This window comes from Phaenicophaeus curvirostris, chromosome 4 (genome assembly GCF_032191515.1).
Source record: "Phaenicophaeus curvirostris isolate KB17595 chromosome 4, BPBGC_Pcur_1.0, whole genome shotgun sequence".
NCBI lineage: Eukaryota > Metazoa > Chordata > Aves > Cuculiformes > Cuculidae > Phaenicophaeus > Phaenicophaeus curvirostris.
In genome coordinates, this window is record NC_091395.1 from 68,218,283 (window position 1) to 68,235,547 (window position 17,265).

The 17,265-nt window shown below is 36.3% G+C and overlaps 1 protein-coding gene across 4 annotated transcripts in view; it reads right to left on the reverse strand.

The window, feature by feature from the left end:
• The window catches only part of RGS12 (regulator of G protein signaling 12), an 81,451-nt gene extending 64,879 nt beyond the window's left edge, over positions 1–16,572 (reverse strand). For all 4 annotated transcript variants that reach the window (XM_069856409.1, XM_069856411.1, XM_069856412.1 and 1 more), the window contains exon 1: positions 14,633–16,572. In XM_069856409.1, coding sequence (XP_069712510.1) covers positions 14,633–16,489 — 1,857 coding nt within the window. In that variant the 5' untranslated portion in view covers positions 16,490–16,572. The remainder of the gene's footprint in view (positions 1–14,632) is intronic.
• Positions 16,573–17,265: the final 693 nt, after the last annotated feature.

A 17,265-nucleotide genomic window follows, 5' to 3' on the forward strand; every position in this document is an offset into this window, starting at 1 on the left:
AATTTCCGCACAATTTTAGAAATCTTACTTCAGCCCTCATTTTGTTTTAAAGGCTTGCTACCATCCAACTTTTTAAATCACACGGTTCAAAATGCAGGTACTTTTGTTCTGAGGAAACAAGCTACCTTGTTTGGATGCTCCATGACTAGAACTGGTGCTGCAATAATTAAAAGGAATGGCTTTCTCTTTTCCCTATAATAATTCTCTTTCTCCTTATAAAGTCACCAGATGTCAGTTAAGCTAAAACAGCTCAGCATGCACACAACTATTTTATGCCAAATGGCAAAATGTAAGCTTAAACCTAAGAGTAGGCACACAGTCAGTGCCTGGTGCTAAGCAGATGTACATAAACTCACTACATTATGAAAAAGTTGTGATTATGTGCCTGAAATTCTGGATTCTTTTCACTGTAACATTTAATGGAAATGGGAAAACTGGAAAATTCCTCCCTGTCTTCTGGTGCTTTTTCACTTTAGAAAATAATAGTTTAATTCAGAGTAAAGTTTCTTCTATTTAATTTCAGCATCTATCTTCATCACAGTAAGCTTAAATATATATTAATATATTTTTATATATATTAATATATAAATATATAAATATATATTAATTAGGACTTTCATAACTCCTTATTGGCAGCTTTGTAATATACATTAGATTTTATGTTTGCTTTTATATCTTTTGGGCAAGTTGCTGTGCTCTCAATTCTGAAATATTTTGGTATCCTTTTGATCACATTAACTAAAAGAATAAGCATAAATTTCCCATTCCTGTAATCTCATGCTAACAACCACTCATAGGGAGTAGAGAAGAGCATCGAGAATATTATGCCTCCTTTCAGCAAGAAAAGATAAGGTACCTAATGGAAGATGCTTGCTTGTGTGCTTATTCCTGTGGAGTCAACACTATTCTTTAGCAACAGGGCTCTGACTGTCACCAGTATTCACAACAAGCTCTATTTACAAGCTCCTAGAAATGTCAAGATGTAACACAGTATACAAAAATCTGTATGTTGCAGAGGGTTCATCACTGCAACTGTCTGAGACTCTGGCTTCTGCATTCAGTATTAAAAGTGATCACTTTTATATGAAATCTCCTTCCCTCCCAATTTTCAATTTACTAAGGGGTTTTTTTTAGTGGCTGAGAAGAAAACTGGGCAGGAAATCCAGAAATTAGGCTTTAGGGTATTTAAGAGAACATATAAAAGTGTAGCATTAACAACCTATAATGGCTCTTGCTAAAATCACCAAATGTGAAGACAGGAAAGTCTCTCTCTGTAAATGTTCACAGATAGCAGTGACCAGAATGAGGACAGTTCTGGTCTTTCTGAGCCAGTTGTAAAATAATTGTTCATTCAGGTAGGTACCACTAAAGGGATATGTACCTGGCTCCTACCCTACAGTCACAGCAGTCTTTCCCATGTAAATGGAAAACTTACACTTAATGCAGTAGCCTGTGTCAGTCACTGAACATCTAGTTATGGCACTAGTTATGCCATTTTAAAGTTTTTATCCATGAATATGTGAAAAACCTATCAGACTATGAACAGTTCAGCAAATTCTAAGGCTAGTGAAATTAATGACATCACTAGTGGGATCACAATGGGTATTTTGAAGCTAATGAAAGTGTTATACAGTGTGGATTTTGCTTAATCTTGTATTTCTCAAATCAAGATGCACTCCTCATAGAACTTCAGCTTTTGCAAAAGAAAACTGGTAAAAGGAAGCAAAGGACAATAGCAGTCATACCTATGTTGAATAACGAATATATTTTCCCTTTTCTTTCTAATCCAGCCCCAAAAGGATATAAAGTGTCCAGTATATGTTTAAATAGAGGAGATTATCATGTACAATTCTGGGAAATTAAGACATACAACTAGAGAACGTGCACTCAAAAAAGTAACATTGCAAATTAATGGACAAGCAACAAAGTGCCTGGAGACAAAACTAATTAGTTTCCACTGAGAAGCAGATTCTAGATAAGATTAATTATCACCAGATGCCACATTCTAGAAGTAGATGCTTCTATTTGTGGTCAGAAAGATAACAAAGATATAAAGGGTGACTTGACAATACCCACATGCAAGTTGTGTGATAGCAGGAAAGAGAACAGTAAATTAGTATCCAATCAAAATTTTCATTTATGTTTTTTTTAAATTCTTATACAAAGCTCACTACTAAGCTCTGGATGGAAGGAAAAGATAAGAGGAGGAAAAAAAAAATAAAAATACCCTGAGAATAAAAGAGAGCTTAAGAAATTATGACAAAATATAAACATTCACTGATCTAGCCATTTCCCTGACCCACTTGGACAACAATTGCAATTAGGAAAACATTTCCAACTGATGAAAATCTATTCCTTGCTCTGAAGAATCAAATTAATAACCTAGGAAATTAAGGAAGACATTGCTCCACCAAAAAGGCTTCAGTTCGCAAAGTATTTAATTTCCTGGTAATGGTGCTGAGAAGTCTCCCTTTTCATCCTGTCTTGACTCTATTCCAGACATTCAGACTATGAAGGCAGACCTTCTTCTGCAAATCTTGCACACATACACCCACACAAATAAAGAAAGAATCACACAGCTTAAGCAAATAGCAGCAACATTTTGGCAAATGTTTTTCATGAGACTCTGAACAGCTGGAAATAAAAGCATCCACAACTTGAAGAGAGAACAGCCAGTGCAACTGGAATGTACCAATCAGCATGGCTAAAGAAATCCATAGTATTTGAGCAAAGAGAGATTGTTACTGCATGACTGATACTAATGTAAATTTTGCAGTCTGTTAGCCATAAATACATGATCATACTTCTAAACACCTTTATTACACTATTAAACAGATAGTAAAAAACATTAAAGGAACCTAAAACAATTTCAAAACAGTACTCTAGATAACCAACAAAATGCTATTTCATTCACTGTTGGCTGCCAAACTAAATCACTGAATTTTGCTACATGAACATTGGGCGATGGGTTTTTTTAAAATTCAGATTGCCTATAAGCCCTAGAACTATCTACTATCATATCTTAAAGATTATCTTCTGGAAACACCCTTTTGCTGAATCTATAAAAGAAAAAGAAAAATATAAAGATGGTCAAGAAAATCTAAGAAATCCTATCACAGAACAGTATTAGAAACTAAAGTCTTCATACTTCCTTCAGTGGCTTCATTTTAAGAACCCAGAAACAAACAGAGAAGCACAGAAATTTGTGAAAACAAGATGTTTTGTGAAAAGCAAATGCTACAACGATACATCCTCTGCATTTTGCCATACAGATACTTACAACTCTGCTACTGTTACCTATCATGCTAAATGCACATAAGAGTAGATCTCTAAAAGCCTTCATCCTGTAGAGATTTGGCAGATGGAGAGGAAAAACAAAGGATTAAAGGAATTAGCACACTGGTGCTCTAAAAACCCATTCCTTTTTGTGTTCTTATAACAAAGTAAAAATTATGAACTAGCATGGCCTGAAATACCAGTTAAATGTATAATCATAAAAGCAGGACAATGAATGGGTCTGCATAATTTTTGTAATGTATGACTAGATCACTTCTTTTCTTTAGGCTAAAAGGAAACGGCAAGTGCAAATACATTCCCCTGAAATAACCATCAATCACTGACCAAACTATAGTCTATGTTTACCTTCAAATACATTTTTTTAAATTCCATTTTTAAACTGTTTATTTGGTCTTGTGGATGTTACCTCCTAATCTGCTTGACAAGAAAGGTATTAAAAACAGAAGACACCAGAATAGAATTGATATAGCAGCGGTTTGTGAATGTGTCCATGTGAGAACAGTTTCTGTCAGATAAGAAGTATGGTGTACAATATAAGTATCAATGAGAAAGTGGAAATTGTACTTCATGTATCAGCAAGATGGAGTAAACGAATAAGCACTTGACTCCTTAGACTCCAAACAGAAGGACAGAAAGAACAAAAAAGATCCAACAAAAGCTGACTTGCACAAATCTAGTTCTTCAATGACAGAAAGAAAAAGGACGTGCTCTCAGAAGTAATTTTAACTATTAAGTTAGGCGCTAGTTCCATATAACACTTTTTTCAGCAGCTGTGCTGGTTTAAAGGACTTCACCTGTACCTCTGACCGCTCATGCCAGCTCCCAAACTGCAGCAGGCTTCCCTCTCATCTCCACTAGCAATAAGCGAAGTGAAATGAAATAATCCTGTTTCTAGCACAGATCCACAGTCATGTCAACCTAACTGATGATGCTTACTGCCAACTCCAACCTGAGAGTGACACGAACTCTTTAAGTTGGTACTACCAAAGAAATGAAACCTGAAACTATGATACTCAATATGATACTCTAACCTGGAGCTAGAGGGCAGAGAAGCACGTTGGTGAAACTTTGTCAATTATTCAGAACCCAAAGAAACCAAACACCTTTAGAAAACATCTTCAATTAGCTTAAAGAAATTCCGAAATTCCCAAGTATAGCATGAACTGTATCATGCTCTTTCATACTCTAGCAAATATCAAGTATTTTAACTTTTTAACAAGTTGTCATACATAACAACCTGAAATTCCCATTTTGTAATACATAGTCTTTGTGCATCTCTAGAACAATGAGATTCCTTTCCTCTGATATAACAGCTGGAGGAGCAAGAAGGAGGTATAATAGCAAGGAGAGGACACTGGCAGCTCCTGGAGTACAAGAGACTAAATATGAGATTTTTGCTAAGTGTTCAGGGATCCTTGACGACAACAAAATACAGGGAGCTGGCAGCAGGAATACAGAAAAGAGAAAGAAAAACCATGAGACTCAGGCCAGCTTTACAACATTTAGCAAATTTAATCTTCTCATGCAAAAAAAAATTACAGTTTGTGGCCTTGACGGTAAACTAAAGGGGCTGAAACTTATGGAACAGAGATTCTGGCTGCTTTGTGAAAGAGCAGGAAGAGAGAGATAAAATACAGGAAGAGGAGGTAATCTAAACAGCTTATAAAAATCTACTCTAACAAACCTGATCATCTACACTTACAGAAGGATGCTTTCAAAACTGTTTCACAGTGAAAGTTATTCTCATAACATTCACAGGCAGAAGAATGAAATAATTTGTTTAATGTTTGAGGAAAAAGACATAGAAAGTAATTTTATGTCATATACAAAGTTCTATGAGCTGTAAAACAAAAATATAGTTACTGATATGTAATAATGTAAGAGAAATTATTTTCTCCTCCTTTCCAGGTGGAACGGGTAAGCTATCCTCTGTGCAGACCATTTAAGATAGCAATACAAAAGGACCACGCGCATGCTGGGACAGTCATGTAGGACTGCTAGCCAGAAGGGTTAGAAAAATTCACCGTAACAGTAATGCAGGGAGTCTCATATAATCCAGCTACGCCACGACTGCAAGAGAAACAACCCATCGCTCAGACAGCAACTGGCCATCCTGCTCCAGAAAGTCAATTCCGCAGGTAAGCACCTCCCTTCACTAAAAAGTTCAATAAATTAGAATCTTTTAACAAAATCTCTGTCTATGACTGTGTACAATTAGCTTCAATTTGAGTACTGATTTCTGGTTAATTGCCTCTAAAAAACACATAACGAAAGATGCTTATATTCACAGATTTTATTGCAAAGAAAAAGGGAGTAGCACCATTTAAAATGTCTCAGTGTAAGGAGCTCAACTAACACAGAATTTGCAAAGTTCTATGTGTTACAGAGCTTGATGATACTAACTATAAAATCATAAAAATTTAAATTTGTCCTACTCCTATTTCCATTTACTGAAGCTTTTAAAAACTCTCACTGCTCTTAGATTTGGCTCTATGACTTTCTATGGTAAAATGCATAATAGTTCAGAACCCAGATACACAGATCTTATAATTTGAAACTTCTGTGGATATCCAAATCGTGCCAAATTTACTCTCAGATGCTGACAGCACAACAGTCAGTCTGGAGCAGCAGCACACTTACAGCAGCTCATTTACAAAAAATGCAGGTTTGAGACTTCAGATAGAAAGTTCCTAATTTAGATGCTTCTGAAAAAGGATGGGAAACGGGGATTCCATAGTAATGCTTATAGTCAGTACACAAAATCTCAACGAAAATACTGCAGGTCTTAAAGGATGACAAAACAAAGTAGTTGATACTAATATTCTTGCAACATTTCTCAAATTCTGCTCTGGACCACTTGGCTTTATCTTCCTCTGTTATCCACTACCATGACTAAGTTCCCTTCTCCTGATTCCGGGCCCTGTCAACGGAGCGAGCACCCTGCTACAGCAATGCAGAACAGATCATGATGTCCCTTTACCCCTTAGCCTATCAGCCAGCATCACATGCTTCTCCACCTACAATCTAACAATTCTGACTTGTAGGATTTGTAAAGGAAGGTTCTAAGGGTCCTGAGAACAGGCTGCCCTACACTACTGCCATTAACACGTATTGACAACACTGCACAAAATTCCATTAGGTGGGGATGGCTAATTACAAAAGGTCTGACATCATTCGGACTTTACAGACAGCTTTTCCACAGGCTTTAATTACAATTAATTGTAATTCCTGTAACGACTTTTTTTCACCAGTGTGACAAAGGACTGAAATGGTATTATTCACCATTACCAGTCAATGGATTTGGTCACTTGTAAGAATATCTCTTTACTAATCAGATGATAATGACATATTTCAGTGCCTTCTGACCATTACGGTAGCATTTTTAATGGCATTTAGAGCAATAATATAACCAAGAATGACATAAAACTTCATGTAAAAGTTCTACGCGCTCACAAAAGACACAGAAAAGAGGTTGTCTTGTCGCACTGGATATACAAGAAAATAAAATGTATTGCTTGTATCCTGGACTACAGACACAAGGCACAGAACACTGACTACCTACATTTCAGTACTATCCTAATACTGTTTAAAAAAAACCCCACACATATTGATTATATTAATGCAGATAGAATAGTAGAATCATTCTCTCAGTGTAACTAGATAATAATTTCTTGTATGATTTGAAATCCTATTAGCAGGAAATTGCAGAGGAGCTGAAAAAACCAAGCAACTAGGGGAAAACATGGAGAAAATTACAAATACACACATAAAAATTGGTTCCAAATCATCTTGAACATTAGTTAGACATTAGCTGGGAACATTAAGTCAGTATGGCCCCATAATCAGTAAGAATCAAAAAGGCAAATGAAGATTCACAAGAAAAGGAAATCAAGGAATTAGCATGATGAATATATTGTCTGCTCATGTATTTTCAAACAGCCTATGGTTCTGGTCAACACATCTCAAAATAATACAATACAAGCAAGAAAAGAAGATTACAATTATGAAAAAAACTTTGGTATGGGAAGAGACTATGTCAACTTCTGCTTGGAAAATAATTCATAGGATGTCCTGAATAGGAAGGGACCCACAAGGATCATTGAGTCCAACTCCTGTCCCTGCATAGGGACAGGACAACCTCAATAATCATAACATGTGTTTGAGGGCATTGTCTAAATGCTTCTTGAATATTGTCAGGCTCTGCCCCATGACTACTTCTCTGGACAGCCTGTTCCAGTGCTCCACCACCCTCTGAGTGAAGAACTCTTTCCTAATATCCAGCCTAAACCTCCCTGCCTGCAGTTCCCTTGGGTCCTATCATTGGTCACCAGAGAGGAGAGATCAGCACCTGCTCCTCCTCCTTCCCTTGAGAGGAAGCAGTGAATTGCAATGAGGTCTCCCCTCAGTCTCCTCCAGGCTGAACGGACCAAGTGACTTTGGCCATATTGATTGGTTTTTGATGTTTAAGACAGAATAAAATGACTAAGAGAAAATAAATAGGGCATGAGATTGTTCAGTATTTTTCATGACAAATATTAGGAGGTATGAAATTAAACTATCTGGAAAATTCAATTATGTAATTTTTTCCTTTCACACTACTAAACTGCAGAATATGTAAGTCAAGTGATACCAGGAACGCAAAAAGTACAACTGAGTTTAAGAAACAACAAATTGAAGAACCAGGGTTCACAAAGGTTATTACAAACAATGATGCAGATGCTGTCTGCACCTGAGAAAAACCTCTAAACCACACTGCTGAAAATTAAAAAGATGTATTTTTCACTGCTCTTCCAAGATTTTTCAAAGCAGTTGCTCCTGATATTGACTTCAATACTGGATACCTCATCGGGTACATGGATGATTGATTACAAAATAAGTATTATCTATCAATGATTATGGTTAGCCAAAGCTGTATGGCTAAGAATAAAAAGTAAATAATATATGAAGAGGTATTGTATGAGGTATTTACAACAGAGACAGGAAAATGTATGCCACCATTATAGAAAACCCTGATCAGGATAACAGCATAAAATTTTGGTCACCCAGCTCCAAGAAAGAAGATTTAAGCTTGATTAGTTTCCCAAAAGGGCTACTGAAGTTATCAAGAGTATGAAAACTTTACTTCCCAGAAGACCTAGACACTTAATATTGAACTTTCTAGAGAAACAAAGAAAAACAATGAAGAAAAAGACTGTGGAGAAAAATAATGAGCACAGAATGAATTGAAATAATGAAAAATGGCTTTATATCAAATAAAAAGAAAGCAAAAATATGAGTTCTATGCGTAAACCAAGAGGTAGACACTGAAAAGACACTAGTACTAAAGGAGACACTAACAGAAGAAGAACTGGGTATAAGGTGGCCATGACTAGAACTGAGACTGGAAAATAAATGAAAGTTTCTAACATCGCAATAGTGATGGAATATTGTTCCTGTAGAAGATGGGGTGCAAACACACCTTTTTTGAAGGTACAGCTGTTAAGTATATGGAAGGCATGATAAGACACAATTACCTAGAAGAGCTAGAATGATCCTTCTGTGGTCTATCTCTGCAAACCTATTGATATCTTAATGGCCATTTTATTGATGGAATAAATTTTCAAGTCTTTCTCTTGATGCTTCATTTCTCCATGTTTCTACTTAGACACTTCAGGTAAGTTTTAGCAATTCCATCATTTCTTTTGTTAATTAAAGACCTTTATTTTATATTGATCTACTGCTTCTCCAGTGAGGAACTGGTATTTTACAGCTCCTTTTCTTCTCTAATTTTCTTAGAGGCAAGGGATTGGGGTCTATCTTCATATAACTGAAAGCTCAGGCACTAATTTTATAATCTCTTGTATCAAAGCTTCTACATTTAAAACTTAAAATAAAGTCATTTTTCATTATTTCAACTCATTCTGTGCTCATTATTTTTCTCCACACTCTTTTCTTCATTATATCTCTTTGTTTCTCAAGATGCTACCTTCTCCTACGACTTTGCAACTCAAAGATAGCTCAGAAATTCCTAGAAATCTCCCCAAAATTGTCATGGTATTAATTGGAGTCCAAACCTACACTTGGTACAGAAAACATTAAAATTCACATGTAATGAAAAATTCTAAGTCTCTAGCACACAAATTTGAAATGAGAAATTTCACAAAGTCAGCACTGCTCTACAGACATTTACTCTCCAGATTGTATCTAATTTCTTTTTCAAAGAGAAGCACTGAGCATTATTCTGTCTTTAATACATTTTTAAAGATCATAGAATGACCATTTTAACATAATTATTTTAGATCATAATACATATGAAAAGGCTGTCTGAAATCACTAAATTTATAATTGCTTTTCATTTTCTTATAGCAAAATGTACCAGAGGACCTATTTGCCTCTTTGCAGATTAATTCACATTAGCACATTCTCAGATCAAGCTTGGTGTTTGGAATATCAGCTGAGTTCTTTTTAAGGTATATACGTACATCTCAAAGCAGATCAAACCCTATAATTCCAAAGGTTAACATTAAATTGTACTGCATAAGAATAGCAATCCAGCTGCCATTAATTCTGCTTTATAAAACAGCTGGAGTGGAACAATTTAAGCTAGTGAGCAAACAGTATTGTAGAGAAAAGGGAAAAAAACATGTAATTATACAACAAAAAACAAATATGGGAACCACACAGCTTTGCCAACATTGTCTTTGCATTGAAAATATCTGCTTTTCAGTTAGTGCACAATTCAGTTACCAACATCAAAAACTGCAATTCTTGGATTTGTAGCAAATAACAAATTTTCACAAAAAAAAAATACCCTATTCCATTTTTAACTTGAACAGCATATCTTTTTCACTAAAACTTACTTTGGAAACATAGACATTTCTGAAGTAGTTACAATTAAACTTCTGATCAAAACAGAGTAACCACAATAGCAACCCAAAAAGTACATTAGCAAGAAAAGATGCATTGGTGAGCCCTATGGTATTGCTTACCTGTCTTCTTTCATCTAGATATTTTTCATATTTTCTGGAGGTTAAGTCACAAAGGAGGTTAAGGTTACAAAGCAGTTGATATGTTTTTTGGTTTATAAAAAAATTGTTTGCAATATCATTGTCCAGTGAGCCTCCAACAATAAGATTATCTGTTTTTTCTTCCACTAATAACTACAAATAGGATCCATTTACAAATTCACACTCTTCACAAGCACAAACAATAATATGCTCTAAGACAGAAGCCTTACAACAAATGTGAAGCAGAAAAGTTTCTAAAAATCAACAGCAAAAATTTTTAAAGGGTTTTTAATTATATTTTAATAGATTTGTCATATTCATAGGGAATAGACCCAGAACTCAAATAATAGTTTTTAAGCTCAGGTTATAAAACCTCTTGTGATCTTAAATTACATACTTCCCTGCAAAATATTAAAACATACTTTCTTTTTTGAAAAAGAAGAACGGTGTGAGGTCAATGCCTAGGCTTCTGTACTCATGGATAAAAAACTCAAAGACTAATCTCACTGTTATGAAGATTTCCAGAGGAAAAAGGAGTGTTTTCCCAGTAAAATTTAATTTAAAACAGTAATGGATAGACATATTTTTGGCCAGGCACTAGCCTGAAAACAGAAGTGAGGGTTGAACAAAATCAGACTTATTAGATTAATTTAGTCTAGGGGGAAAGGAATGCTTCCCTGTTCAGCAATTTCTCAAGTCCTTTGCCAATCCTAACATTCCCTGTTGTCTCCATATTGGTTATGGTGCCTTTCTTTCATGAAACCCAAAATCATGTGAAAGGATGAGTAGGCAAGTGACTGAAACTCAGTGGGATGCTGAAGCAGGTAGAAATATTAAGGGATCAGCAAAGGAAGTAACATAGTGCAAAAGGAATAACAAACAAAAAATCCAGAATTATTCCATTCCCAACAAAACCATGAACCAGTCTTTTCATCCACTAGCCTTTTAGACATCATTAGCTCACACACTCCTACCTAGTACCAGGCTTATAGCACTTCAGGAGCTTCTAGCTGCCAGAAATCATCCTCAATCATTTCAATATTCAAAGCCACCTTCCATGATCTTCCTCTTCAGTGAACTTCAGCAACAACATCAGGCCTCCCATTAGTCAAAGAGACCCCCCTCAAAAAATCTCATAAGATACTTCAATAGAAACCTGTTCACAAGAAACTTTCAAGAAATATGGGAATGTCAAGTTCAGTACAGGAAATAATACTAGAGGTGCACAGGGACCGAGGTGCCCTCCAGTAAATTTCAGTCAGAAGAGGAGGCGTAGAACGAAAATTTCCCTGATTTGGTTCTTGTGTTCCAAGCCCTTTTAAAAGCCAAAGATCAAAAAACAAAAGAAATGTGAGATGAAAACATGATCACTAAAAGGACTACAACACTAAAGGGAAAACAAAGCTCAGAAAAACGTGCTTACTTCCTCATAACCTTAAGTCTGAAATGCCATACCCGTTCCTACCCACAAGACATGCTTCCCAGGTCCAGCTCTGAAAGTGCAATTTTAAATAGATACGTTCACTTAGAGCTTTCTCACATCTGCTCTTGTGCTCTGTACAATTCACAAGTGCAGCTATAAAATCAGGAAAGACTTTATGCTCCTCTTACGCTCACCAGCAGTGGACAGTACTGCATATTATCCTGAATTACATGCTGTGATCATCACTGTTCAGCTGCACAGAAGTTCTGCTAGGTCAGAACTGCATCTAGGAACTCATGTCCTTTCCCCAGAGTGTAACAAAAGCTCCAAGGAAGAATGTACATTATATGGATGTGCAGAGCCTATCACAAAAACCCCTCCAGCTTTAGTAGCCCTTTCTCCCTCTAGGGCTTCTGCACATTCCCAATTGTAGGATATATTACCATTCAGTAGTAAAGTAAAAGACAAAAAAACCTGCCCTTAATTAAAAAGCAGTTTTAGGACTGCAATGCCAAATGAAGCATTAGACTCAGCCACTAGGTTGTAAAAATGCGAATGTAATCCCATGGGGCCACTTCGTATACTTTATTCCAGGACTGGAATATGTCTGAGCATGCTGGGTAAAATCAGTCCTTACCACTTAAAAAGGTCACAGGCAGCTGAGGATGTATAGTTTCCTAGATAGCAGCATCTAACCCATCTGAATAATGCTTTGGAATTAACAATCTTACCTCTTGTCTTCACACAAAGCAAAAGGAGAGTCTGAGTTCCTGAATATCATTCTCTTACAAAAGCAGATTAGTGCAACTCACACTTGCAAACAATTTCAAGAGCTCAATGAGCTTTTCTCATCCGTTTCAATACTGTTCAGTAATACTGACAAACAAAATTTAAATGCAGAAGAGGCTCTGTGGCCTTAACAAGCCTAAAAACCTAAGCTGTGTAGGAACATTTCAAATGAGTCATGCAAACAAACTTGTTATTAATCAAATAACAGAATGCTTATTAATAAATAGACTTAAAAGAGAAGATTGAGATATTTGGTGTTGGAACATATATTCTGGTATATGCAGATGTGAGTGATGCAATAGATGAAATATCATTACTGTCTATCCACACGTAGAACATTTTTCATCTTAAGCATAAAATCTCATGAGATTTTCATTAAAATATTCTTGACTTCCATGAAATGAATGTTTCAAAGATTTTTTTAAATATTTTTTAGTTTCAAATATCAAAAAAAAAATCTACATCATATTACTATCACGGGCAATGCTATAGACACAAACTCAGTGCAGAGGTCTGAGGAAATTTCAACAGCATCCCATGCAGCTGGTCCTGTTTCCAAAGAGCACTTCCAACCAAAACCAGCACCAGGTACTGCATATAAAGAGGACTTTTCCTTGGTCCATCAGCACAGAGATCATGAAGCATGTAGTGTTCAAGACAGCAGAGAGAACTGATTGTTAGGTGGGCAATGTTTACAAATATGGTGTTTCTGTTTGGATAATTTCTATTTGTTTTTTGAAAAGTATTAATCACTTTGTATTTAAGATCACTTGAAATATAATACACCAGTGTGGGTCTGGAAAACATTGCTGCCTGCAGCAGCCACTTCATATTAAAAACACACTAGTGTGTAACTATTATATCTGCTAGTTTATGGGTTTCTTTTTTTATTTTCAGCACAAAAAAACATACAAAAGAATGTATGTGAATATTGTTGGCTTCACAGTGCAAGGAAAATAATCAAAAGTAATCTCCACACCAAAACCAAAACATTCTGAAGTTCTGCATTCTATTCCCCCAGAAGTCTATGCCTGAGGGTCATACCAATGCAAAGATTTTGTTTATAACAGTATGAAACAACAAATGAACCTTATTGTGATCCACTTGAGGAGCAGTTGGATTTTTTAATCATTTGTTCAAAGCCAGATTTAGATAGCATGATGGACACTTGAATCAATCACATAAGCAATACTTCCTCATGTAAGGACAATGCTTCTTGAAGACTACTCGGAGTATAAAGTTCTGCCTTTCCCTGGAGTCAGCAAATGTTTTAGATACAATAAAAGAGTTAGTAGCAGAGTTGTATGACCGATGACCTCCACTTTACTAGAATTCAAGTTATCAACAACAGACACCCATGAGATTAGTTCCTACAACAGCAAAATGTGTATGTGACAAAGGGAACAGCATGTAATTATATTGGATACCCCTCATACACTTTTTTTTTTTTTAGATCTTCTTGGTTTGGTTTACAGAAGCCTAATAGTAGACAAAACAAGTAGATGAAGCAGTAATTTGGAATAAAATATGAATTACAGCTTACCGGCAAAATGCTAGATTTTTGACCTAATAGCAGACTCTATAATCAATGCTAATGACTATCCACTGATGTCAGTTTAACCCTTCTTGTAGGAGAGGTGTCTTATTTAGTTAAAGTTAAAAGTGTCTAACACAAGTTTTTGACTAATGATTGGGCTATATATCTATAAAAACAGATATCACTAAAATAATAATTGCAATCCAGTCTTCTATAAAAAAGGAACCAGACTGAAGATCCAAACTATTTTCATTCTTTTGCTGCCAGAGGTCAGAAAGAACTGAAGTTACTAGAATGTCATGTCTCCTTTTATTGCCATGCCACTGCAACATTTGGAAACAATGAAGAGACAAGAAGAAATATGAGAAAGCTCTAACAGACAACACTTTCAGCAGAAGTACAATTCCAGAGCTGCATTCAATTAAACAGGAATATGTAAAGCCTCTGCAAAGGATAAAAAAACATATTCTTTTCTTCATCTGAGATTTTGTAAATTATATAATACATGTTTAAATTTTAGTATGCAAATATCATGGTGTAATAATACTGTAAGCTGTAGCCTTTTTGGTTTTTTAGGAAACAGTATCAACATATTCTTACCTTTTTATCTTCTTTAGCCTTCCTAATATTGCGCGGTGGGCCAAATTTGTTCTGCATGCAAACCATCTTCTTAGACCATTCACTTTTATGAGATTTTAACTGCGGCTGACCAAAGCTGCCATCCACTCTGTATCTGTCAGCTGGAATCTTATTCATTGGAGGGGGAAGAGTTCCACAGTTAACACTTGACCAGCCATCTGTAGAATCGGTGTAAGACTCCTGATCGCTAGCATTTCCATGCTGCCATTCTTGTAAAACATGCACAGGCAACCACCTTTGATTGCCGACGCCTGCAGCGTTTTTCTTTGATGGAGGTACAGAATTTCGGGAGGAAACTAGTGGAACTTCAATACGAGCAGAAGGGCTCAAGTGTTTGTTCACATTTTGGGACTTATCATTGGGAATTACTTCTAAAGGAATGTTTCCTTCTTGTTCATGACAGAAGCCATTCCAATGGGAAACAGGCTGATTTTGTCCTCTTCCTACTGGATTGTCCCATATGCTGTTAGGAATGTGTTTGCTCGGATTACTCCCTAAATCAACAACCAGAACTCTATTATTCTTTTCTTCTTGATTAAAGTTTCCAATTCCACTATCACTGTTACTGCTTGTACTATTATTCTGATGAACATCTGCATCGCCGTCAAGAAAAGCCCTTGCACGCATTCCCTCAATCAATTCCCCCATATCCCTATACAGAACAGAAATAAACTGAAGAACAGGTAGAGATGATGTTGGAAACTCTAGACAGCCATTTGTGTCTGGATCTGCTGTACATTCCAGTCCAAAACGTCTTGCTATACCCTGGTGAATTTTATGATGAAATAATTCAGGATCCACCATAAAAACATGGCAAGATGTCCTCAGAACCCCTTCATCTTCCTGAGCCAAGCTTGCATCATCATTTGTCTGCATTGTAACTAGTCCAAAGAATCTTCTATCATCTGGGCAAACAGCACTGAATGCCAGTTTCTCCGCAGGATATTCTGCCACTACACCTGATTTGTCACTGCAGAGCTGAATACAGTCATGCATTATCTTCATCAGCACTAGTGAATGTATTTTTTGTTCTGCCCGCAGACGTCTCATGCATCCACGAATAGCCTGCAAACTCTCATTTTCCAAATTTGAGGTGGTTGAAGGAAGTTCAATTGAGCCTAGGTAACCTACAATCATGGCAACATTTAAAATGCTTGCATCTAATCCAAAGTCTTCTGCACTCTCCAGTCCAATTCTAAAAACAGAATCATCATTCAGAACTTTGGATATTTCCTCCTTTGACAGTAGGTTTGGACTGCTCACACTTTCATTTCCAGTTTCAAATTTAATAGCAGCAGAATCTGAAAACGATCTTTGTTTTGGCACACAATTATCTGCGTTACCAGCACAAAGAGCAGGAGTCTCAAAGATCATGTTGAAAATACCACCAGACTGCATTTCTTCAACAACTTTCTCTGCTCTGTTTATACCCAGAGCTTTAGAGTCAGGTTTGGGTTTCAGCCATCCCTTCCCATCATAAAAACCAACTTCTTCATCACTTGAACATGAATCTATATGACTAATCCCTTCAGCAATGACCATGTGCAGGACTCCAGAACATTTTCCTATAAGTTTCACGACATCTTCATGAGAGGCTTTTTTCACATTGATTTCATTAACTGCAAATATCTGATCTCCTGCTTTCAGTCCAACATAATCTGCAGGGCTTCCTTTCATAACACAACTAAGAACACAAGGAGCTTGTCCAGAAAGGGTAAACCCATAACCTGCTCTTCCTCTTGCAACTTCCACACTTCTTATCCGAGGAGGAGCATGCACATTGAGCCGACGCTTGACCGTTTCCCCTGGTCTATACATTTTGGGTTTTTTCCCAAAATAGGAAAACTTTTAATTAGTCCAATTTTTTATCATGTTCCACAGTATCACTCCTTCATCCAGTGACACTCTGAAGAAAGAAAGAAAAAGACATTTTAATTATCTTTACTATTCAGAAATATTGCTAGTGAACAACTGAAAAAGAACACATAACACAGTCTTAATTTTACTGTTGAGAAAGCAGTAGCAAAAGCAAATAAATTGACTGTCCAAAATGACAAAGTAACTGAATGGCAAAGCAAAGGAGATAATCTAAGTCTTCTGTACAGCCTGTGTTCTTATACTACAGCAGGCTACATTTTCCTAAACCCACCATGTTACCTACTATTCAGTTAACCTCTGGTTTACTACACATTTTACAGCGAAGTGAAACTCCTAGATGAAGCTCACCTACCCTTTCCCGATAACATAAAAATTAGAGCTTATGTGTATCTACTCAGTTATAGCTTACCCCCGCTTTATACTCAATGCACAGAAACCGGTACCAAACAGATTTATGTAAAACAGGTCAGATGAATTACCCCGAGAGTTGCCTGCATCTCTCCACTGACTGAGGTAAAGGCAGTTAAAATTAGTATCTCAAACTTCAACTTTCAGGCATATATTTCAGTTCCGTATGCAACAACAAATGAACATTTAGTCATGCACTAGACCACAGGGATCCAAAATCAGATTTACTCTGTTACACCAATCAATTAATCTACTCAAAAATAACTTGTCAGAAAACAAACACTATAAAAAAGTGCATTTCAGTCATT